This window comes from Coregonus lavaretus (genome assembly GCF_964263955.1).
Source record: "Coregonus lavaretus genome assembly, chromosome: 20".
NCBI classification, from domain to species: domain Eukaryota; kingdom Metazoa; phylum Chordata; class Actinopteri; order Salmoniformes; family Salmonidae; genus Coregonus; species Coregonus lavaretus.
This window is the reverse complement of record NC_140007.1, coordinates 16,310,941-16,336,450: the sequence shown is the minus strand read 5'-3', so window position 1 is coordinate 16,336,450 and position 25,510 is coordinate 16,310,941. Positions and strand designations below refer to the sequence as shown.

The window sequence follows — 25,510 nt, the reverse complement described above, 5'->3', positions numbered from 1 at the left end:
TACCAGTCCCACAGGTGTGATGTTCGGATGTACCGATCCTGTGCAGGTGTTACACGTGGTCTGCCACTGCGAGGACGATCAGCTGTCCGTCCTGTCTCCCTGTAGCGCTGTCTTAGGCGTCTCACAGTACGGACATTGCAATTTATTGCCCTGGCCACATCTGCAGTCCTCATGCCTCTTTGCAGCATGCCTAAGACACGTTTCACGCAGATGAGCAGGGACCCTGGGCATCTTTCTTTTGGTGTTTTTCAGAGTCAGTAGAAAGGCCTTTTAGTGTCCTAAGTTTTCTTAACTGTGACCTTAATTGCCTACCGTCTGTAAGCTGTTAGTGTCTCAACGACCGTTCCACAGGTGCATGTTCATTAATTGTTATGGTTCATTGAACAAGCATGGGAAACAGTGTTAAAACCCTTTACAATGAAGGTCTGTGAAGTTATTTTGATTTTTACGAATTATCTTTGAAAGACGGTCCTGAAAAAGGGATGTTTCTTTTTTTGCTGAGTTTACATTGAACAGGAGCTCCATTATTTATTCTGGCATGGAAGTTTCTGTGTGTGATACTGACTCACAGAAAATCGTGCTTGACCTAATGTTGATACTTGTCTGTTTGGCCAACCGTGAACATACTCATGGTTTGTATTAATATTACCTAGGTACAATGAAATGGCACTGTTATGTTGCAGAAATTAACTTTTGACACAATAGAAGTTTTGAAAATTCATTGAGACTCATTCAAATTGATTTGGTTTGAGCAAATATACTACCGTAAAACTTTAATAGTCTGGGCGTTTTTATTTGCTTCAATAACTGAACACAACCGGGCCTTATTAGCATCAGGCTTCTATTTGAGCCAGGCGTCTCTTTCCAACAGTAGTGCGCCATCTGACTGAAAACACAATGCGCTCGAGGAATTTGTCAAGCCAGCCTGCACTAGCAGCGAATTTTATCACTGCTAGCTTGAATTTGATATTTTCTTTTTGGTGGCGCAATGGTTAGCAACAATGACAGAATAAACTAAATAAAATATGGACATGACCATGGGAATATCAGAGCGGTGTCCATTGTAACCTCAAACAATTTGTTTAGACCCAGCAGTTATTTGAAACAGGCATTTATTTGCTGAAATGTGTGCCGATGCCCAGCTATTAAAAGAGTGTAATTTAAGTTTTACGGTAAGTTGTAGGTTTATTTCATACTATGGTGAATCAATCCTGTGTTATAGTAGGGTGGTTCTTGAATTGGTGGCATTGATTTGGGCATGGCATTTGGGCAACAATTTACTTCATTTTCAATTTTATTTAATTTGGTTAGATCTTTACTATTCTAAATCAACTAATATGGCAGCTTAAATACTTTAAATAATTTGTACCATTGTGATAACATTGTGCCACCACTAGGAGTAGTAACACCAATTACACATTTTAGGTCATTGAGGATTTTCTTAAATGGAGGCCACAGATGCTAAAATCTACAGTTAAAAACATTTACTAAAGTGATATGATTAATCCTTTTGCTCACAATGTAATTAGCCTTCATTTAAATTGAGTAACACCAATGACACTTTGTATTTAGACACACCAGATTATCAATGCATTCCTCATATTTATGACATACTAAAAGGGTAATAATTGTCTTTAATTTAGACCCTTCCCCCTATAACAGTTTGCTATTGGAGAGAATGCTCAAGGTTCCTGTATGTCTTAGTAATGACTGAATTTCAAGGCGGTAACACCAATGACATAAAACTAATTACATAAAACCAATTTGTCACGAAAATGCACTGACAGAGGAAAAAGTTTGTTGACACAGGCTTGATTGAACTACACTGAACAAAAATATAAACGCAACACGTAAAGTGTTGGTCCCATGTTTCATGAGCTGAAATTAAAGATCCCATATGCACAAAAAGCAAATGTCTGTAGAATTCTGTGCAAACATTTGTTGCATCCCCGTTAGAGCGCATTTCTTCTTTGCCAAGAAGGTGTGGCATATCAAGAAGCTTCTTAAACAGCATGATCATTACACAGGTGCTACTTGTGGTGGGGACAATAAAAGGCCACTCTAAAATGTGCAGTTTTGTCACACAACGCAATGCCACAGATGTCTCAAATTTTGAGGGAGCGTGCAATTGGCATGCTGACAGCAGGAGTGTCCACCAGAGCTGTTGCCAGATAATTTAATGTTAATTTCTCTACCATAAACCGCCTCCAACAAAGTTTTAAAGAATTTGGCAGTAAGTCCAACCGGTATTGCTTCGTGTGGGCGAGTGGTTTGCTGAACAGAGTGCCCCATGGTGGGGTTTTGGTATGGGCAGGCATAAGCTATGGACAACAAACAATTGTATTTTATCGATGGCTATTTGAATGCACAGAGATACCGTGACGAGATCCTGAGGCCCATTGTCGTGCCATTCATCGCCGCCATCACCTCATGTTTCAACATGATAATGCACAGCCTCATGTCACAAGGATCTGAACACTATTCCTGGAAGCTGAAAATGTCCCATTTTCTTCCATGGCCTGCATACTCACCAGACATGTCACCCATTGAGCATGTTTGCGATGCTCTGGATCGACGTGTATGACAGCATGTTCCAGTTCCCACCAATATCAAGCAACTTCGCACAGCCATTGAAGAGGAGTGGGACAACATTCCACAGGCCACAATCAACAGCCTGATCAACTCTATGCAAAGGAGATGAGTCATGCTGCATGAGGCAAATGGTGGTCACACCAGATACGGACTGGTTTTCTGATCCATGCCCCTAGTTTTTTTTAAAGGTATCTGTGACCAACAGATGCATATCTGTATTCCCAATCATGTTAAATCCATAGATTTAGGGCCTAATGAATTTATTTCAATGGGTGGATTTCCTTATGTGAACTGTAACTCAGTCAAATCTTTGAAATTGTTGCATGTTGCATTTATATTTTTGTTCAGTATATTTTATGCAGTAAAAGTACGGTGATTGGTTAAAATTGTGTGACTTCGCATAATATGCTGGGAATTGTTGATTTGCAAAAAGTGTTAGAATCGCGAAATCCTGGAGGGACTGCAAAGTATGGAGTAGATTTGGCGCTCTTTTGTCCCCTCGTTTTGAATATTTTCCACAATAGACTCCCCAGTGATTACCTCGCACAATTCCAAGCAATCTCCCTTCCACTTCGTTCACGCCCTCTCAAACAACTCTCACTCAAATGTCATGTGCATGTTATGGAGTGGAACTGTAAGCGTGGAGGCCTGATTTGGTGGAGTGCTGCAGAGACAGTTGTCCTTCTGGAAGGTTCTCCCATCTCCACAGAGGAACTCTGGAGCTCTGTCAGTGACCATCGGGTTCTTGGTCACCTCCCTGACCAAGGCCCTTCTCCCCCGATTGCTCAGTTTGGCCGGGCGGCCAGCTCTAGGAAGAGTCATGGTGGTTCCAAACTTCTTCCATTTAAGAATGATGGAGGCCACTGCGTTCTTGGGGACCTTCAATGCTGCAGAAATTTTTTGGTACCGTTCCCCAGATCTGTGCCTCGACACAATCCTGTCTCGGAGCTCTACGGACATTTTCTTCGACCTCATGACTTGATTATTTCTCTGACATGCACTGTCAGACCTTATATACTGTGGGACCTTATATAGACAGGTGTGTGTCTTTCCAAATCATGTCCAATCAATTCAATTTACCACAGGTGGACTCCAATCAAGTTGTACAAACTTCTCAAGGATGATCAATGGAAACAGGATGCACCTGAGCTCAATTTCGAGTCTCATAGCAAAGGGTCTTAATACTTATGTAAATAAGGTATTTCTGTTTTTTATTTTTAATACATTTGTAAAGAATTTGTAAAAACCTGTTTTTGCTTTGTCGTTATGGGGTATTGTGTGTAGATTGCTGAGGATTTTTTTTCCAAATATTTACAGTGAAATACCCTTGCATCTGTCATGGCTAGACACACTAGGATGTATGACACACTAACACACCATTTCTCCCTTTCCACCTTTCAAAGAAAATCCCCCTGGCTCCTGATGTGTCAGAAGAGGGCAAAGCGGGAAAAGCCAAGTCGTTCCTGGCAGAAATGAAAAGGTCGCTGAGTCAGGTTAATTTCCAGCGAATCATGGCGGCCCTGCAGACGTACAAACGGACGGATGACCTTGATGAACTGCTTGCCGAGGCAGCAGACCTCTTCACTGGGGACGCCAACACCCACAACCTGCTCCGAGGTGTGTGTATGTGTGCTTGTGGGTTCAGCTTGTATAGTAATGGGTCTCGGCCTTGTGTGTTCAATGCTGGGCTCACCTGAGTCATCAGGTCACTCTCACTCAGCTAGAGAAAATGGAACCTGCTCAATGGTACATTCTAATGTTAAACATTTGCTGCATGTGCCTGAAGTGTGTGTGTGTTTGTGCGTGTACAGCCTGTCCAGGAGTGGGGGAGGGCATGAATTAATCGTAGGGAAAAACTAAATAGCAGTCATCCCAGTCACTTCCCTTGAAGTCGCACCCCTCTTGTATACATTGACCCCGCATGATAACGATGGCTGTCATTTAGGCTTGTCCAATCTAGAGTTCTCATCGGACCTGAAAATTTGAGCCCGGTCTTGCCCAAGCCAGCTCGGTCCGACATCACAGAAATGTAATGAGTACAACAACCCCCCCCCCCCCCCCCCCCAAAAAAAGAAAAGTTTTCTAGAAAACAGTATATTGATTTAAACTGGTGTTGAGAACAATGTGGCGGAATTGGGAGGGAGCGAAGTGAGAAGATGAGGAAACAGCCCTTGTCATAGAAAAGCAAAGAGAGCTGAAAACTCAGAGAATATTGGGATAAAGTTGGCTAATGCAATTGAAGTGTGTTATTTTGCTCTTGACTCGCGTATAGGCTATAATAGCCTTATATAATCTATCCACTATCGAGCTGTTAGTGCGTCTTGTTTTATGTCTTAAGTAATTTAGCCTACTTCAATATACAGTCTCTCAATCAATCATTCATGAATTTCATTACACAGCATACAAGTCATTTATGCCTTTAAAGCTGAAATTCTTAATGGTGAAACTGCCACGTCCGTTTCCAATATTACAACAACATAGAAGTTACTGCAAACAACAGACAGTCTTTTTCCCTTGGACATCATTGCACACGCAATTTGGAATATGGACTGCAATTTCACCTCTACTCTGTCAACAACAACAAAAACAATAACGGCCATGACGCTGTTTGCCCCTATTGCGGATTTCATCTTTAAATACAACAAGCATTTTATTTTGAAAATTTAATAATAAAGGGAGCCTTGATTAAACAATAAGTACATAACTATTTTCTGCCAAACAACCATTTGAATATTCCCTCAAAAGCCCTGTGTTTTGAATGCATGGTTTATTCCGAAATAACTGCATCAAGCCTATGCCTGATTAGGAAAACATTTTGATCAATTATGGCTCTACTTTAGATAGTTTGCAAGGTCCAGCAAGGCACATTAGCAGGGCAGTCATAGGGAGTATTTTGTTAGGATGTGTCAGCGTTAACAGATGCCATTGGAATTATGTGTGTCTCCTGATTCTGAGACGCACTGCCTGTTGTGGTCTTGTGGATCATTTTCCTGAGTGCAGCCTCTTTGAATCGCAATTCGAAACTTTTCAATCGTCAGAAAAATACATTTCATCATGGCCACAAATTTCTCTGGCCCAGCCAATATTGGAATCCTGGCGCCGCTAGTGGCTGCTGCTGAGAGACCGCAGTAGGTGCGAAGACACGTATACTTTTTTTCCCCTTCTCAAACACAGCGTGGCAAGGCCGAAACCGCCTGGCCCGAATCAATTCTACGAATTTAAGGTCGGCCTGGTATAAGACCATCGGGTTCGGGCTGAGAATGAAAACAGTAGCCCAACCATGAGCCAGTCCTGTGTGAAGGTCAAAATATTGTATTAATGACATTCCCTGGATCTGTATTGTCTACTGTTTTTGGTCATCATTGTCAGTTTTAAATGACAACTTCAAGAGAATTACATTAATCAGCATTACGACTGCAACAGGAATTTGAAATCTTTGTCTCAAGAGAATCCGTTAGAAACCGGGCGTTTTAAAGCAGTCATCATAGCCAGTCATGGCCAGCACACCATTAAATGTACAGTGGGGGAAAAAAGTATTTAGTCAGCCACCAATTGTGCAAGTTCTCCCACTTAAAAAGATGAGAGAGGCCTGTAATTTATCATAAGTACACGTCAACTATGACAGACAAATTGAGAAAAAAAAATCCTGAAAATCACATTGTAGGATTTTTAATGAATTTATTTGCAAATTATGGTGGAAAATAAGTATTTGGTCACCTACAAACAAGCAAGATTTCTGGCTCTCACAGACCTGTAACTTCTTCTTTAAGAGGCTCCTCTGTCCTCTACTCGTTACCTGTATTAATGGCACCTGTTTGAACTTGTTATCAGTATAAAAGACACCTGTCCACAACCTCAAACAGTCACACTCCAAACTCCACTATGGCCAAGACCAAAGAGCTGTCAAAGGACACCAGAAACAAAATTGTAGACCTGCACCAGGCTGGGAAGACTGAATCTGCAATAGGTAAGCAGCTTGGTTTGAAGAAATCAACTGTGTGAGCAATTATTAGGAAATGGAAGACATACAAGACCACTGATAATCTCCCTCGATCTGGGGCTCCACGCAAGATCTCACCCCGTGGGGTCAAAATGATCACAAGAACGGTGAGCAAAAATCCCAGAACCACACGGGGGGACCTAGTGAATGACCTGCAGAGAGCTGGGACCAAAGTAACAAAGCCTACCATCAGTAACACACTACGCCGCCAGGGACTCAAATCCTGCAGTTCCAGACGTGTCCCCCTGCTTAAGCCAGTACATGTCCAGGCCCGTCTAATGTTTGCTAGAGTGCATTTGGATGATCCAGAAGAGGATTGGGAGAATGTCATATGGTCAGATGAAACCAAAATAGAACTTTTTGGTAAAAACTCAACTCGTCGTGTTTGGAGGACAAAGAATGCTGAGTTGCATCCAAAGAACACCATACCTACTGTGAAGCATGGGGGTGGAAACATCATGCTTTGGGGCTGTTTTTCTGCAAAGGGACCAGGACGACTGATCCGTGTAAAGGAAAGAATGAATGGGGCCATGTATCGTGAGATTTTGCGTGAAAACCTCCTTCCATCAGCAAGGGCATTGAAGATGAAACGTGGCTGGGTCTTTCAGCATGACAATGATCCCAAACACACCGCCCGGGCAACGAAGGAGTGGCTTCGTAAGAAGCATTTCAAGGTCGTGGAGTGGCCTAGCCAGTCTCCAGATCTCAACCCCATAGAAAATCTTTGGAGGGAGTTGAAAGTCCGTGTTGCCCAGCGACAGCCCCAAAACATCACTGCTCTAGAGGAGATCTGTATGGAGGAATGCGCCAAAATACCAGCAACAGTGTGTGAAAACCTTATGAAGACTTACAGAAAACGTTTGACCTGTGTCATTGCCAACAAAGGGTATATAACAAAGTATTGAGAAACTTTTGTTATTGACCAAATACTTATTTTCCACCATTTGCAAATAAATTCATTAAAAATCCTACAATGTGATTTTCTGGAGAAAAAAAATCTCATTTTGTCTGTCATAGTTGACGTGTACCAATGATGAAAATTACAGGCCTCATCTTTTTAAGTGGGAGAACTTGCACAATTGGTGTCTGACTAAATACATTTTTTCCCCACTGTAGCTAGGTGGTTTCAAAGATCATTCCACGTAGCATGAGTAATGCAGTTTATGATATTTTGTCATTTATTCAGGAAAAAGGAAGTTAGTTACACAAGTTCTCTTTTGTGGTGAGTCATGAATTAAGTCACATGTACTGAAACATTACACAAACTTTGGGGTAGTGCAGATCTTCTCTTATTAACTGTGTAAACTATGAACTGTAAATTGTGTAAACTATGAACTGGCAAACTGCAGTATTGTATTCCTATTTTTAGGAAATGTAACAATTTTCAAGTTAGACATGCATTGGGGTTTGACCTCAAACCTTACTGTATTTCAGGATTCTACCAGTTCATACGACCCCACCACAAAAAGAGATTTGATGAGAAATGCATGGAGCTGACTGGCCAGGGCTGTGGATACAAACCCGATCACTCACTATCCAAGGAGGAGAAAGAAATGCTGATGCAAAACGGGGGTATGCAATCAATTCTTAGTTCCTTACACTGACCACTAGGATGCATTTAGTAACACTGTATTTTCATTTTACATTTTTACATTTTAGTCATTTAGCAGACGCTCTTATCCAGAGCGACTTACAGTTAGTGAATACATATTTTTTTTATACTGGCCCCCCGTGGGAATCGAACCCACAACCCTGGCGTTGCAAACGCCATGCTCTATCAACTGAGCTCCAGACATGTCAAGAAACTGGGTTGAGTGTGACTGTTAATGTGATGCATTAGTAATTTCACATTTGAGCAAGGATAACTTTGGGCACGAAGATGACAAACACCCACTTTCTTGTCCAGTTCATGAATCCTGAATCATTACATTCTGACTAGCCTAATCAGGGCCGGCCCTATCCTTTTGGGCAAAACATTGTAGTGGCCCCCCCTCTTCACGACAGCAAGAAAATGTACGTTTTAAAGTTAATTTCCTGCAATTATACACATTTTGCCATGGGGAGTAGAGAAAATGTTGCAATTTTAAAGCAAGCTTTCTGCAATTCTACACATTTTGCCATGGGGTGGGGGAGAAGTTTAGCAATTCTATAAAAATTGTCATGCAATTCTACTAATTTTACCATGGGGCAGAGAGAGAAAATGTACAGTTTTAAAGCTAATTTCCTGCAGTTCTACACAATTGACCAAGACTTATGACATGTTAATGATAGGCCTATTTAAATGAGTCACTAACAAAATCAAAAGGGGCCCCCTGGAGGTCAGTATTCGGCCATGATTTAGATAGCTGGCTAGACTTTACCAATCTAAAAATTGTTAGATGACATGGCTAATTGAGTGACTGTCTGTGACTGACATAACAAGAGAAAAACTGCTGACGCACAACCAAATTTAGAAATTGCACCTTGTGTATTCTACTATGCTAAACTCTCTCCCGGGGGCCCTAAGCGACCACTTATGTCACTTATACCTGGAGCCGGCCCTGAGCCTAATTGTTCGACTATTATGACCATCGTTGCAGTTAGGCTTCAAAAATGCAACTGAGTGTTTTTGTATTTCACCCCCAGAACAACCCAGTAACCTAGATTTGTGTTTGTTTTAAAGCCAAGTCAGGAAAGCTGACTGGTGTTGCTGTCACTTCTGACTCAAGCTCTTCCTGCAGTCAGCTCAACACCAGTCTGCTGCTTAATAAAGGAGGCCATCACCTTGGAAATCACAGATTGACTACAGAGGAGCATTTGCCAAAGAATCAAGTGCTTACAGGTACTGCTGGATACCTGGAGTGTATTCAGTAAGATGGAACGTTCTCAACGTTGCAGATAGAAATGTTAGAAATAAAGCTGACACAATTCCCTACGTTTCATCTGCACAACAGACTGTTCTACATAATATATTTATATCTGAATGTGCCATAAAGTTGCGCCTTCCTGAACAGGCCTAGTTGAAGATTATATATTTATTGGGGGGGCTGAGTCTTTAATCCTTGAATCTTTGGGTTTTAACCAAGGATTCCCCTCTTACATTCAGCCACTCACTCAGTTCATACAGTTACACAGGAATTGTTTACTAGCTTCAGCATAGACACCTTTCAGGCACATCTCCCCACAACGTTGTTCAAACGTTAGCCATGACAGATGTGGTGTTATTTCAGGGTGAAAACTTGGTTGGTGAAAGATTGGAAGGATATCGTTACAACGTTTCGCCAACCAAGTTTACACCGTGAAATACCACCTCATCTGTCATGGCTATGCATGAGCATGACACACTGATAGAGCATGATAGAGATATGAGAGGCCACATTCACGCACATACAAACGTTGGCATGCTTTTCTTTACTGGTTTGGCCAAATCCTGAAAGAATTGAACGTGTTTGTCTTGTTCTGTGCTCACCAGTTGATCCTAAATGCAAAGACCAAGCACCAGTCCAATCTGCTCAGAAGAGTCAAATCTACGCCAGCTTCATCGCAGATGTGAAAAAATCCATTGGACTTGAGAAGTCCAACCAACTGTTCTCAGCTATTCAGAGCTATAAGAAGACAGACAACTATGAAAGCCTGGTGGACACAGTAGTGAGTTTGTTAACTGAGAAAAACGAAGACTTTAACCTCCTTAGCAGTAAGTTCGTACCAAATGTATTGTATTTGAGTTGAGCGTCTTGGCAAGCACGGTTCTTTGTATTCTCACTTAAATCTGAAATTCAATTAAGTGAAATTGTGACATTTGAAGATCCATTGATGAACATGAACTATGGTACGGTATGGATGCATATTATATTTGTCATCCTTTGTGTCCCTAGCATTTGCCCTGTTCATCCGGCTTCACCATAAGAAACAGTACAAAGAGATGCTGGACGCCTTGATAGGTGACTCCACAGGCTCAAGTGCTTCCTCTGGGATTTCAGGCCAACTAACGCAAGGTGAAGGGACATTTCGCAAGTGCCTTCAAGAGAGAATAACTTGTAACAATTCAATAGAAGTCCTTGTATTGTCAGCACTATTGTAACTATTACAGCGAGCATAAAGCCTATAGACGTAATTATTGAACCAAGGAAACCTTCTCCCATTATTCTGTTTAACAGGCATTGTTAATTAACACAATTTGGGAGTGTTGAAAACAGCTGGTTTGCAATAATGACCATTTTGATTTAATAATGTAGTAATGGGATCAAATGTAATTTAACAACTTTAGAGTTAAAAAATATATAAGCCTATAAAAGATATGAATACATTAACATAATTTTACAATGTGTCAACCATTTTTCAATTCACTTTTGGGTCTCTTTCAGTTTCAATGCCTGGGAAAGCACAAAGCAAGATCTCGTCTTTCTTTCCCAGCAGCCAAAGGAAATGAAAGCTGTTGGAAGTGGAGCTTCCCTGAAAAGAATCTTCCTACTCTGATGCTGCTCGCTTTGGAGCCTTTTTATTGTATGGAAATGATGGCAAAAAGTGAGGGTTTTGTGGTGTTACTATTGTAAATTAATATCAGTTGTAATAAATGTATGCAGATTATGGTAATATTTTCCCAATGTATTTTAACTTTTTTTATTAAACAAATGTTTAATGCGATTGTTTCTTTTTTATTTATTATATCATGTAAGATATTGATCAAAATATTAGGTTGTTATTTACCTCACATCGTTGTTTTCTTATCAGAAAGGTGTTGATGGGTGCCAAGAGCTGCTTTGTCAACCTCATTATAAATAATCAACTGAAATCATGCAGGTAGTTTAGTGGTTAAGAGCGTTGTGCCAGTAACCGAAAGGTCGCTGGTTCTAATCCCCGAGCCGACTAGGTGAAAAATGTGTCGATGTGCCCTTGAGCAAGGCACTTAACCCTAATTGCTCCTGTAAGTTGCTCTGGATAAGAGCATCTGCTAAATGACTAAAATGTAAATGTTAGAGACAAGTAGTGAACTGTTAAAATAACTGTTAGACACAATACTCTCTCAAAGTAAACACTACTTGTTCACTTGTCTTCACGGATTTGAAAGGAAATGACTTGTATGTGAAAACTCCATCTAGCCCTACCCATGCCAACACCAATTTTCTTTGTGGGGAATAGTGAACGAGTGAAAGCGTACATCAGGATGGAGAAATGATTAGCATGCAAACATAACCTATGGTCTTGAATCTACCAGGCATATGTTACATTTCGTATGGTATGTATTAATTTGTGGATGCCCATCATCCATTTTGTATGATATGTATGAATAACAATTAGTACTATATGTTACGAATTTGCAAAACGTACGATATGTTACGAATCTGCTAAACATATGTTACAAATTCAAATGTAATGTGGCTAAAGTTAGCTAGCTGGCTAGAGGTTAGGGGAAGGGTTAGCTAAAATGGTTAGGGGAAGGATTAGCTAACGTTCTAAGGAGTTGAAAAGTAGCTAAAAAGTAGTTGAAATGTTGCTAGATGCAAAAGTTGTCTGTGATGAGATTTGAACACAAAACCTTTGGGTTGCTAGACATTTGCTTTATAGACCTGACCAACAACCCTTATTTTGTTTTTGCCTTCAGTAACCTGTCTTATTTAACCATACCAAACGTAACATATACTAATTTGAGTGTCCCGGATGTACAGTGGGGAAAAAAAGTATTTAGTCAGCCACCAATTGTGCAAGTTCTCCCACTTAAAAAGATGAGGCCTGTAATTTTCATCATAGGTACACGTCAACTATGACAGACAAATTGAGGGGAAAAAATCCAGAAAATCACATTGTAGGATTTTTTATGAATTTATTAGCAAATTATGGTGGAAAATAAGTATTTGGTCACCTACAAACAAGCAAGATTTCTGGCTCTCACAGACCTGTAACTTCTTTAAGAGGCTCCTCTGTCCTCCACTCGTTACCTTGTTATCAGTATAAAAGACACCTGTCCACAACCTCAAACAGTCACACTCCAAACTCCACTATGGCCAAGACCAAAGAGCTGTCAAAGGACACCAGAAACAAAAGTGTAAACCTGCACCAGGCTGGGAAGACTGAATCTGCAATAGGTAAGCAGCTTGGTTTGAAGAAATCAACTGTGGGAGCAATTATTAGGAAATGGAAGCCATACAAGACCACTGATAATCTCCCTCGATCTGGGGCTCCACGCAAGATCTCACCCCGTGGGGTCAAAATGATCACAAGAACGGTGAGCAAAAATCCCAGAACCACACGGGGGGACCTAGTGAATGACCTGCAGAGAGCTGGGACCAAAGTAACAAAGCCTACCATCAGTAACACACTACGCCGCCAGGGACTCAAATCCTGCAGTGCCAGACGTGTCCCCCTGCTTAAGCCAGTACATGTCCAGGCCCGTCTGAATATTGCTAGAGTGCATTTGGATGATCCAGAAGAGGATTGGGAGAATGTCATATGGTCAGATGAAACCAAAATATAACTTTTTGGTAAAAACTCAACTCGTCGTGTTTGGAGGACAAAGAATGCTGAGTTGCATCCAAAGAACACCATACCTACTGTGAAGCATGGGGGTGGAAACATCATGCTTTGGGGCTGTTTTTCTGCAAAGGGACCAGGACGACTGATCCGTGTAAAGGAAAGAATGAATGGGGCCAGGTATCGTGAGATTTTGAGTGAAAACCTCCTTCCATCAGCAAGGGCATTGAAGATGAAACGTGGCTGGGTCTTTCAGCATGACAATGATCCCAAACACACCGCCCGGGCAACGAAGGAGTGGCTTCGTAAGAAGCATTTCAAGGTCCTGGACTGGCCTAGCCAGTCTCCAGATCTCAACCCCATAGAAAATCTTTGGAGGGAGTTGAAAGTCCGTGTTGCCCAGCGACAGCCCCAAAACATCACTGCTCTAGAGGAGATCTGCATGGAGGAATGGGCCAAAATACCAGCAACAGTGTGTGAAAACCTTGTGAAGACTTACAGAAAACGTTTGACCTGTGTCATTGCCAACAAAGGGTATGTAACAAAGTATTGAGAAACTTTTGTTATTGACCAAATACTTATTTTCCACCATAATTTGCAAATAAATTCATTAAAAATCCTACAATGTGATTTTCTGGATATTTTTTTCTCAATTTGTCTGTCATAGTTGACGTGTACCTATGATGGAAATTACAGGCCTCTCTCATCTTTTTAAGTGGGAGAACTTGCACAATTGGTGTCTGTCTAAATACTTTTTTTCCCCCACTGTATGTTTACTATGTTATGTCTACTTTATGAGACCAGGCTGCACCACCATTAAATACCAAAGCCAAGACTGATGGATGGACCAAGGCATTGGAAAGGGCTTCCCCGAGTATTAGTCATCAGAAGTAGGCTCTATAAATTCTAACGACGTTGAACATGTTAACATCAGTTGCTAGCTGACTAGAGGGAAAATGCATCCGGTGAGTATTATTTCTCTGCTGAAATATAGCGGGCTCTTCGGTGCCTATAGGAAATAAATGGATATTAGGCTATAGCGTAGGCTAGGCTATTATTTAACTATTGAAGCTGAATGCCTCATGAAGTAGTTATTTGATGGAGTTGGACAGTCATATTGAGAGACGTAGACTACACAAAAGTTATGATTGATTCTAAATTATAACATGACTCTTTCTTCCAATAGCTGACAAATTGTTTTCTGCCTCTCGTGGTATTTGCGCTCTGTGGCGGCAGCGTGACAGAGCCAGGTCCACACACACCGACATACATCTGGAGAGATGACGCGACAGGGGATTCCCTTACATGCGACAAATGCGCTCCTGGAACATACTTACTGAAGCATTGCACAAAGGACCGCAAGAGCGACTGCGGACCGTGTCCAAAGTCCCACTACACAGAGATCTGGAACTACATCGAACGGTGTCAATACTGCAATCGTTTTTGCACGGCTAATGAGATTGAAAGCGTACCGTGCACCCAACTGCACAACCGACAGTGCGAGTGCAAGGACGGGTTTTACATGAGACATGGGTCATGTTCAAGGCACAGAAGGTGTCCGCCCGGTGAAGGGGTCATCTCCAGTGGTAGGCTAAGTGATAATATAATGTTTGGCTACCCTTCATAATGAATACGCCTTTTCCACTGCCATGTTTCCAGTTGGCTCTGCAAACCACTGCAATCTGTTTACAGATTAAATACAACATGTACGAACAATATCCTTATTTTCCAGGAACAGCACACACTGATGTGAAGTGTGAACCTTGCCCAGGGGGCTTCTTCTCTGCAGAGTCCTCCAGTAGGAAAACCTGTCAGAAATTTTCTGTGTGTGCCCCAGGTTATACCACTATACCCGGCAATGACATGAATGATGTTTACTGCGCAAAATGTACGAATGGTTCAAGAACACATGAAGGTGAGAATATTTTGTCCATGCTGTTTAGTCTTTTGTAGGCACATATGGAAAAACATTTATTAATGATAATTGTGTAATATCTTCTAACCTACCAAAACTGAAAATGAAGAGCCTTACTGTGCATTGCAAAAGGTGGTCAATTAATATGGTCTTGGTTTCTCTCCTTTTCTCTTTCTCACTCTTTCAACCACTCAGATGAAGCTATCTGTGATGGGGAGTTGATGGAATTCCTGGCACTGCAGATCCTCTCACCAAGAAAGGAAAAAAGACTGGTGGCTGTGCTCAGGAGGAGTGCGGGGAAAACCACAACCAAAGATGCAACTGTCCTAGACCTCCTCAAATCTATTAAGAGCAAACCTAGCAAACCTAGCAAACCTTTTGCTATTCAAATGCTTGCTATCCTGAACACAGACGGGTTGCTCCATTTAAGAACTAAAGTCAACAAATGGTTTCCTCATATGACTTTATAGGACTAATATATCATCACATATTGTAAACGTGTAAAAATAGATTTAATTTCTTACTGGTAAGGGACACCCAAGTGTGCGCACCCATTTCTTTTAAAATACTACAATAATTACAGGGTAGCCTACTCTACTGACAAACGGATCAATAAAAACAATGTTGCCTGATCTATATAATCGGCCTATGAAAAGGGGAGACACAAATACAATATGACGTCCATCTAACCTGGAGGATGAAATTACAATGCGATTTGGAGCGTATACCACCCGGTTTCCAGTCAATTCGCAAATTTGTCATGCGGCTGACACGCAGAAATGTTAAGTAGGGGTGTAATAGCCTATTGTGATAGGCTCGCGTTTTACCGGTACGGTGTACCACCACTATTTATTTTGCCTGGACCCCGTACTGGACCGTACTGCCTTAGTTTCAAGTTTCTAGTTTTTAATGTCACATCCACAATACAGTGAAATGCCTTTCTTGCAAACTCAAAACCCAACAATGCAATAATCAATAACAATGTATTACTAGACAAAAGCACACGAGAAATAATAATAAGAAATACACAATCAAGTAAGTAAGTAAGCATACTATATACAGGAAATATTTAAAAAGTCAGTTCCAATACCATATTAACATGCAGGGATAGTGGAGTGATGAAGGTAGATATGTATAGGTGTAAGGTGATTAGACAACAGGATATAAGATAAACAGAGTAGCAGCAGCTTGTGGGTGTGCGGGTGTGTAGAGTCAGTATAAATGTATGTGCATATTATGTGTGAGTGAACAAATGATGGAGTGAGTGTTTGTGTGTGTGTGTGTTGGAGTGACAGTGTGTGAGTGTGTAGGGCCCTGTGATAAAAGGTAAATAAAGATACAAGGTAAACTCGGTCCATGTAGCTATTTTGTTAGCTATTTATCAGTCGTATTGCTTGGGGGTAGAAGCTGTTCAAGAGCCTGTTGGTGTCAGACTTGATACACTGGAGAAAATAGTATATGGCTTGGGTGGTTGGGGTCTTTGACGATTTTCTGGGCCTTCTTTTCACACCGCCTGATATAGAGGTCCTGGATGGCAGGGAGCTCGGCCCCAGTGATGTACTGGGCTGTCCCCACAACCCTCTGTAGCGACCATGCGATCGAGGGTGGCGCTATTGCCATACCAAACAGTGATGCAGCCAGTCAATATGCTCTCAATGGTACAGCTGTAGAACCTTTTCAGGATTTGAGAGTCCATGCCAAACTTTTTCAACCTCCTGATGGGGAAGAGGCACTGTTGCGCCTTCTCCAAGACTGTGTGTGTGTTTGGACCCTTTTAAGTCTTTAGTGATTTGGACACCGAGGAACTTGAAGCTGTCTATCTGCTCCACTGCTGCCCCGTCGATGTGGATGGGGGCGTCCTCGCTACGATTAGCTCCTTGGTCCTGCTGACGTTGAGGGAGAGGTTGTTGCTCCAGCACCACACTGCCAGGTTACTGACCTCCTCCCTGTAGGCTCTCATCGTCGCCGGTGATCAGGCCTTACTTTCATCCATGATTGTAAAATTTTATATATTTTTTATATATAGGCCTATCTCACATAGTACAGATATATTTTCCCAGTACTTGCTGTTGTGTGGTCTGCCTTTTTCAGAAATGTGTCAAATGTGTCAAAGTTTCAAGAACGACCTATTGTGAAACTGTCCTTTTAAATAAATAAACATCATACCTACGTTTACCTCCCTGTGTGTAATCAAAGTGCATTGAACTCTGTAGGTGTTGGTTTTACATCTGAAGGTCATGCTGCACTTCAAATGGCAATGCATGTCACTGATACTTTCAAAAATAACCCTCCAGTCCCTAAGCCACCTCTGACTAAGCCCCATCCTTGCTTCATAAAAACCTATACAGACCAGGTGGGCCTCATGTAGAAAACCATCATGAGCACAGATTTGATCGTAAATTGTGTGTATGACGAACTCCACAGCAACAATGTGATTCATAAATCTTCAACTTGACATGGAAATATGCATTTTACAAAGATTTCACATGAAATGTTTTAATTTATAAATAAAACATGCTTATTTGTAGCTAGGGTTGCAAAGCTACCAATAATTTACCAAAGTTGCTGGAATATTCTGTAATTTATAGGTAATTTATGGCAATCTATGGTAACTTTGGTAATTTACACTTGAATAACTTTTAGAACATGTATTCATATACAGTGCCTTCATAAAGTATTCACACCCCTTGACTTTTTCCACATTTTGTTGTGTTACAGCCTGAATTTAAAATGGATTAACTTTAGATGTTGTGCCACTGATCTACACACAATACCCCACAATGTCAAAGTTGAACTTTGTTTTTAGACATTTTTACAAATTAATAAAAAATGTAAAGCTAAAATGTCTTGAGTGAATAAGTATTCAACCCCTTTGTTATGGCAAGCCTAAATATGTCTAAAAGTACAATTCTGCATAACAAGTCACATAATAAGTTGCATGGACTCACTCTTTGTGCAATAATAGTGTTTAACATCATTTTTGAATGATTAACCCATCTCTGTATCCCACACGTACAATTATCTGTAATGTCCCTCAGTCGAGTAGTGAATTTCAAGCACAGATTAAACCACAAAGACCAGGGAGGTTTTCAAATGCCTTGCAAAGAAAGGCATCTATTGGTAGATGGATGAAAATAAAAAAAAGCAGACACTGAATATTCCTTTGAGCAAGTTATTAAATATGTTTTGGATGGTGTATCAATACAGCCAGTCACTACAAAGATATATATATATATATATATCCTCCTAACTCAGTTGCCAGAGAGGAAGGAAACTGCTCAGGGATTTCACCATGAGGCCAATGGTGATTTTAAAACAGTTACAGAGGTTAATGGCTGTGATAGGAGAAAACTGAGGATGGATCAATAACATTGTAGTTACTCCACAATACTAACCTAATTGACAGAATGAAAAGAAGGAAGTCTGTACGGAATAAAAATCTTCCAAAACATGCATCATCCTGATTGCAATAAGGCACTAAAGTAATACTGCAACAAACATTGGCAAAAAAATGTAAGTTTTGTCTTGAATTTGTTTAGGACAAATCCAACACATCACTGAGTACCACCCTTCATATTTTCAAGCATGGTGGTGGCTGCATCATGTTATGGATATGCTCGTCATCGGCAAGGACTAGGGATTTTTTGATTTATAAGAAGAAACGGAATAGAGCTAAGCACAGGCAAAAAGCTAGAGGAAAACCTGGCTCAGTCTGCTTTCCAACAGACACTGGGAGACAAATTCACCTTTCAGCAGGACAATAACCTAAAACTCAAGGCCACTGGAGTTGCTTACCAAGATGACATTGAATGTTCCTGAGTGGCCTAGTTAGCAATGATCAACAACCAACTTGACAGAGTTTGAAGAGTTTTTAAATAATAATGAGCAAATATTGTCCAATTCAGGTGTTCAAAGCTCTTAGACACTTACCCAAAAGGACTCACAGCTGTAATCGCTGCCGAAGGTGATTATATAACATGCATTGACTCAGGGGGTTGAATACATATCTAATTACATTTACATTTTAGTCATTTAGCAGACGCTCTTATCCAGAGCGACTTACAGTTAGTGAATACATTTTTTTTTTTATACTGGCCCCCCGTGGGACTCGAACCCACAACCCTGGCGTTGCAAACACCATGCTCTATCAACTGAGCTACATCCCTGCCGGCCATTCCCTCCCCTACCCTGGGCCAATTGTGCGCCGCCCATGAGTCTCCCGGTCGCGGCCGGCTCCGACAGAGCCTGGATTCGAACCAGGATCTCTAGTGGCATAGTTAGCACTGCGATGCAGTGCCTTAGACCACTGCGCCACTCAGGAGACTATATAAAGTTATCTAATCAAGATGTATGAGTGTTTTATTTTTCATTAATCATATGGTTCTAGAGAAAATAGTCTAATTAATGAAAAAAGGATCTAATCAACAATTACTTTAAATTAACTTTCCAACTCTTACAACTATTTACTTTTTTCACACTGCCACCAGTTTGGCACCAAAACATTTACAACAAAGACATATTGACATATTAAAATAAACAAAAGTATATTTCATGCTGAAACCCTCATATTAAACACCAATGGTATTCACTAAGTTGATGGTTTATATTTAGGATGATGTTTTACAGCTTTGTCAATACATTTTATATTTTAAAATCATCTTATGTGATTATTTTATATAAAATATTTTACATGCGATAAGGCCACACAGAGGGCCAGAGATAATTACAGACACCTGGGGCGGCAGGTAGCCTAGCGGTTAGGTAGGCGAGCCAGCGACAGGAGGTTAGGTAGGCGAGCCAGCGACAGGAGGTTTGCCAGTTTGAATTTTGGGTCCAATGGGGAAAATCTGGTGGGAAGTGAGCTGGTAACCGGAGGGTTGCTGGTATCAAATCTTAGATGCCATTGCCTGCTGTGTGGCCTTGAGCAAGGCAGTTAACCCCCCACAACAACAGCTCTCCGAGAGCCCAGTGTGGCAGCCCCCTGTGGCAGCCCCCTGCACCTCTCCAAAACCTGTATATGTATGTGTGTCTTTCGGAGGGGTTGGGTTAAAAGCGGAAGTGAAATTTTGGTTGAACCTTGTGTGCAATTGACCAATAAAGTTATCTTAATCTCTTAACCTGTGATAATCTGAAGTATCCACAAAGGCCACTAGAAGGCCAAAAATCTAAATTTCCATTAATATAGCCTCCCTTTGCAACCCTATTTGTGACTAACACAACTTTATTCATGGGTGAAGACATTATATAAAGCAAAATTGTATGCAGAAATTTGATATAAAAAATAGCATTTTATAAATGATGCCCCAGGTACTCCATCTAGGACTTTGCCACCTGGCATTGAAATGCACATTTAACTACATAACTAACATCAACATGGTCTCTATGCATTACGTTAGCCACTGCTACTAAAAATCAACACAAGCCTATAAGTAGTAGGTCAAATGCACTGGCGCCTCAAACACACATTTCTATGAATTTCAATCCACATGCATGACTGCCAAACATCTCAATCTAATGTTAAAATAACATCAAATAGCCACTGCTAATGCTAAGAATCAACAGTAGACCTATAAGCAGTAGGACAAATACACTGCAGCCTCCAACTCAAATTTCTCATCAATTTCAATCCACTTTATGTGTGCCTGCCAAATCTAGGGATAATCCTTTCCCAGTGGCATGTACTGGCTTGTACTGGCATGTACAGGCTTCCCGTTACGACGTCGACCACGAAGATTCCATCTGCTAGCCCCGGCCCGCTAGCACACGCTAGCCGTGGCCTCTTGCTCGCTAGTGCTTTAGCAGCCCCCGAACTACCTCCGAACTATCCTATTGCTGTTCACCGGACCTTATGATAACACAGCTATACCGCTGATGTTCCTTTTACGGTACTGCATCCTGTTTATGTTTAGCCTCAGCCCAAACTGTGTCGTCATTACCAGCTGTTGTCTTAGCTCTCTCAAATTACACCTGTGATTGCTTTATGCCTCTCTCCCTTGTCAATATGGTTAGCTTATTGTTGTTTCAGTTATTTCTAATTGTACTATTTCACTGTAGATCCCCCAGCCCAGCTAAACCTGCCTTAGATAGCTCCTTTGTCCCACCCCCCATACACGCGGAGACCGACTCAATTGGTGCCTCCAGTGATGCTATCTCTTTCATTGTTACCCAACACTTAGGTTTACCTCCACTTTACTCATATCCTTCCATATCCTTGTCTGTACATAATGCCCTGAATCTTTTCTACAACGCCCGGAAATCTGCCCCCTTTATTCTATGTACCCAACGCACTAGAAGACCAGTTCTTAAAGCCTTTAGCCGTATCCTTATTCTAGTCCTCCTCTGTTCTTCCGGTGATGTAGAGGCTAACCCATGCCCTGCAGCCCACAGTATCACTCCTACTCCACAGGCGCTATCATTTGCTGACTTCTGTAATCGCAAAAGTATTGGTTTCTTGCATGTAAATATCAGAAGTCTACTTCCTAAGTTTGAGTTATTCACTGCGTTAGCACACTCCGCCAACCCTGATGTTCTAGCAGTGTCTGAATCCTGGCTTAGGAAGGCCACCAAATATTCTGAAATTTCCATCCCCAACTACAACATTTTCCGTCTAGATAGAACTGCCAAAGGGGGTGGAGTTGCAATCTACTGTAGAGATAACCTGCAGAGCTCTATCATACTATCCAGGTCTGTGCCCAAACAGTTTGAGTTTCTACTTCTAAAAATCCACCTTTCCAGAAATAAGTCTCTCACTGTTGCCGCTTGCTACAGACCCCCCTCAGCCCCCAGCTGTGCCCTGGACACCATTGATTGCCCCCCATTTATCCTCAGAGTTCGTACTGCTTGGTGACCTAAATTGGGATATGCTTAACACCCCGGCCATCCTACAATCCAAACTAGATGCCCTCAATCTCACACAAATTATCAACGAACCTACCAGGTACAACCCTAAATCCGTAAACATGGGTACCCTCATAGATATCATCCTGACTAACTTACCCTATAAATACACCTCCACTGTCTTCAACCAGGATCTCAGCGATCACTGCCTTATTGCCTGCGTCCGTAACGGGTCCGTGGTCAAACGACCACCCCTCATTACTGTCAAACGCTCCCTAAAACACTTTAGCGTGCAGGCCTTCCTAATTGACCTGGCCCAGGTATCCTGGATGGATATACAGTGGGGAAAAAAAGTATTTAGTCAGCCACCAATTGTGCAAGTTCTCCCACTTAAAAAGATGAGAGAGGCCTGTAATTTTCATCATAGGTACAAGTCAACTAGGACAGACAAAATGAGGAAAAAAAATCCAGAAAATCACATTGTAGGATTTTTTATGAATTTATTTGCAAATTATGGTGGAAAATAAGTATTTGGTCAATAACAAAAGTTTCTCAATACTTTTGTTGTATACCCTTTGTTGGCAATGACACAGGTCAAATGTTTTCTGTAAGTCTTCACAAGGTTTTCACACACTGTTGCTGGTATTTTGGCCCATTCCTCCATGCAGATCTCCTCTAGAGCAGTGATGTTTTGGGGCTGTCGCTGGGCACCACAGACTTTCAACTCCCTCCAAAGATGTTCTATGGGGTTGAGATCTGGAGACTGGCTAGGCCACTCCAGGACCTTGAAATGCTTCATACGAAGCCACTCCTTCGTTGCCCGGGCGGTGTGTTTGGGATCATTGTCATGCTGAAAGACCCAGCCACGTTTCATCTTCAATGCCCTTGCTGACGGAAGGAGGTTTTCACTCAAAATCTCATGATACATGGCCCCATTCATTCTTTCCTTTACACGGATCAGTCGTCCTGGTCCCTTTGCAGAAAAACAGCCCCAAAGCATGATGTTTCCACCCCCATGATTCACAGTAGGTATGGTGTTCTTTGGATGCAACTCAGCATTCTTTGTCCTCCAAACACGACGAGTTGAGTTTTTACCAAAAAGTTCTATTTTGGTTTCATATGACATTCTCCCAATCCTCTTCTGGATCATCCAAATGCACTCTAGCAAACTTCAGACGGGCCTGGACATGTACTGTCTTAAGCAGGGGGACACGTCTTGCACTGCAGGATTTGAGTCCCTGGCGGCGTAGTGTGTTACTGACGGTAGGCTTTGTTGCTTTGGTCCCAGCTCTCTGCAGGTCATTCACTAGGTCCCCCTGTGTGGTTCTGGGATTTTTGCTCACCGTTCTTGTGATCATTTTGACCCCACGGGGTGAGATCTTGCGTGGAGCCCCAGATCGAGGGAGATTATCAATGGTCTTGTATGTCTTCCATTTCCTAATAATTGCTCCCACAGTTGATTTCTTCAAACCAAGCTGCTTACCTATTGCAGATTCAGTCTTCCCAGCCTGGTGCAGGTCTACAATTTTGTTTCTGGTGTCCTTTGACAGCTCTTTCGTCTTCGCCATAGTGGAGTTTGGAGTGTGACTGTTTGAGGTTGTGAACAGGTGTCTTTTATACTGATAACAAGTTCAAACAGGTGCCATTAATACAGGTAACAAGTGGAGGACAGAGGAGCCTCTTAAAGAAGAAGTTACAGGTCTGTGAGAGCCAGAAATCTTGCTTGTTTGTAGGTGACCAAATACTTATTTTCCACCATAATTTGCAAATAAATTCATAAAAAATCCTACAGTGTGATTTTCTGGATTTTTTTCTTCTCAATTTGTCTGTCATAGTTGACTTGTACCTATGATGAAAATTACAGGCCTCTCTCATCTTTTTAAGTGGGAGAACTTGCACAATTGGTGGCTGACTAAATACTTTTTTTCCCCACTGTAGATCTCATTCCGTCAGTAGAGGATGCCTGGTTGTTCTTTAAAAGTAATTTCCTCTCAATCTTAAATAAACATGCCCCATTCAAAAAATACAGAACTAAGAACAGATATAGCCCCTGGTTCTCCTCAGACTTGACTGCCCTTGACCAGCACAAAAACATCCTGTGGCGTACTGCATTAGCATCAAATAGCCCCCGCGATATGCAACTTTTCAGGGAAGTTAGGAACCAATATACACAAGCAGTCAGGAAAGCAAAGGCTAACTTTTTCAAACAGAAATTTGCATCCTGTAGCACTAACTCCAAAAAGTTTTGGGACACTGTAAAGTCCATGGAGAATAAGAGCACTTCCTCATAGCTGCCCACTGCACTGAGGCTAGGAAACACTATCACCACCGATAAATCTACAATAATCGAGAATTTCAACAAGCATTTTGCTACGGCTGGCCATGCTTTCCACCTGGCTACCACTACCCCGGCCACCAACTCTGCACCCTCCGCTGCAACTTGCCCATGCCCCCCCCCCACTTCTCCTTCACACAAATTCAGACAGCTGATGTTCTGAAAGAGCTGCAAAATCTGGACCCCTACAAATCAGCTGGGCTAGACAATCTGGACCCTTTCTTTCTAAAACTAGCCGCCGAAATTGTCGCAACCCCTATTACTACCCTGTTCAACCTCTCTTTCGTAACGTCTGAGATCTCCAGAGATTGGAAAGCTGCCGCGGTCATCCCCCTCTTCAAAGGGGGTGACACTCTAGATCCAAACTGTTACAGACCTATATCCAAACTGTTACAGACCTATATCCATCCTGCCCTGCCTTTCGAAAGTATTTGAAAGCCAAGTTAACAAACAGATCACCGACCATTTCGAATCCCACCGTACCTTCTCCGCTATGCAATCCGGTTTCCGAGCCGGTCATGGGTGCACTTCAGCCACGCTCAAGGTCCTAAACGATATTATAACTGCGATCGATAATAGACAGTACTGTGCAGCCGTCTTCATCGACCTGGCCAAGGCTTTCGACTCTGTCAACCACCGCATTCTTATTGGCAGACTAAATAGCCTTGGTTTCTCAAATGACTGCCTCGCCTGGTTCACCAACTACTTCTCAGATAGAGTTCAATGTGTCAAATTGGAGAGCCTGTTGTCTGGACCTATGGCAGTCTCTATGGGGGTGCCACAGGGTTCAATTCTTGGGCCGACTCTTTTCTCTGTGTATATCAATGATGTCGCTCTTGCTGCTGGTGACTCTCAGATCCACCTCTACGCAGACGACACCATTTTGTATACATCTGGCCCTTCATTGGACACTGTGTTAACAAACCTCCAAACGAGCTTCAATGCCATACAACACTCCTTCAGTAGCCTCCAACTGCTCTTAAACACTAGTAAAACTAAATGCATGCTCTTCAATCGAACGCTGCTGGCACCCGCCCACCCGACTAGAATCACCACTCTCGACGGGTCTGACCTAGAGTATGTGGACAACTACAAATACCTAGGTGTCTGGTTAGACTGTAAACTCTCCTTCCAGACTCACATTAAGAATCTCCAATCCAAAGTTAAATCTAGAATCGGCTTCCTATTTCGCAACAAAGCCTCCTTCACTCATGCTGCCAAACATGCCCTCGTAAAACTGACTATCCTACCGATCCTTGACTTCGGCGATGTCATTTACAAAATAGCCTCCAACACTCTACTCAGCAAATTGGATGTAGTCTATCACAGTGCCATCCGTTTTGTCTCCAAAGCCCCATACACTACCCACCACTGTGACCTGTAC

At 41.9% G+C, this 25,510-nt stretch overlaps 2 protein-coding genes across 2 annotated transcripts in view; both read left to right on the top strand.

Annotated features, from left to right (window-relative positions):
- The window catches only part of rtel1 (regulator of telomere elongation helicase 1), a 52,964-nt gene extending 41,749 nt beyond the window's left edge, over positions 1-11,215 (top strand). The window contains exons 28-33 of the mRNA XM_084184638.1: positions 3,996-4,209; positions 8,027-8,164; positions 9,255-9,413; positions 10,044-10,265; positions 10,447-10,566; positions 10,936-11,215. Of these exons, the coding sequence (XP_084040764.1) occupies positions 3,996-4,209; positions 8,027-8,164; positions 9,255-9,413; positions 10,044-10,265; positions 10,447-10,566; positions 10,936-11,000 (918 nt within the window). The 3' untranslated portion in view covers positions 11,001-11,215. The remainder of the gene's footprint in view (positions 1-3,995; positions 4,210-8,026; positions 8,165-9,254; positions 9,414-10,043; positions 10,266-10,446; positions 10,567-10,935) is intronic.
- A 531-nt stretch (positions 11,216-11,746) lies between these two features.
- On the top strand, positions 11,747-17,134 carry LOC311147676 (tumor necrosis factor receptor superfamily member 6B-like). The gene is made up of 5 exons (XM_084184430.1): positions 11,747-11,807; positions 13,839-14,004; positions 14,226-14,625; positions 14,772-14,954; positions 15,150-17,134. Exons 2-5 carry the CDS (start codon positions 13,996-13,998, stop codon positions 15,422-15,424), a joined length of 867 nt encoding a protein of 288 aa, XP_084040556.1. The 5' UTR covers positions 11,747-11,807; positions 13,839-13,995; the 3' UTR covers positions 15,425-17,134.
- The last annotated feature ends 8,376 nt before the right edge of the window (positions 17,135-25,510 follow it).

Coding starts and splice junctions, on each gene's coding strand:
- LOC311147676 (XM_084184430.1), top strand. Junction 14,626..14,771: donor TGAAGGGGTCATCTCCAGTG/GTAGGCTAAGTG, acceptor CTTATTTTCCAG/GAACAGCACACACTGATGTG. Junction 14,955..15,149: donor TGGTTCAAGAACACATGAAG/GTGAGAATATTT, acceptor TCAACCACTCAG/ATGAAGCTATCTGTGATGGG.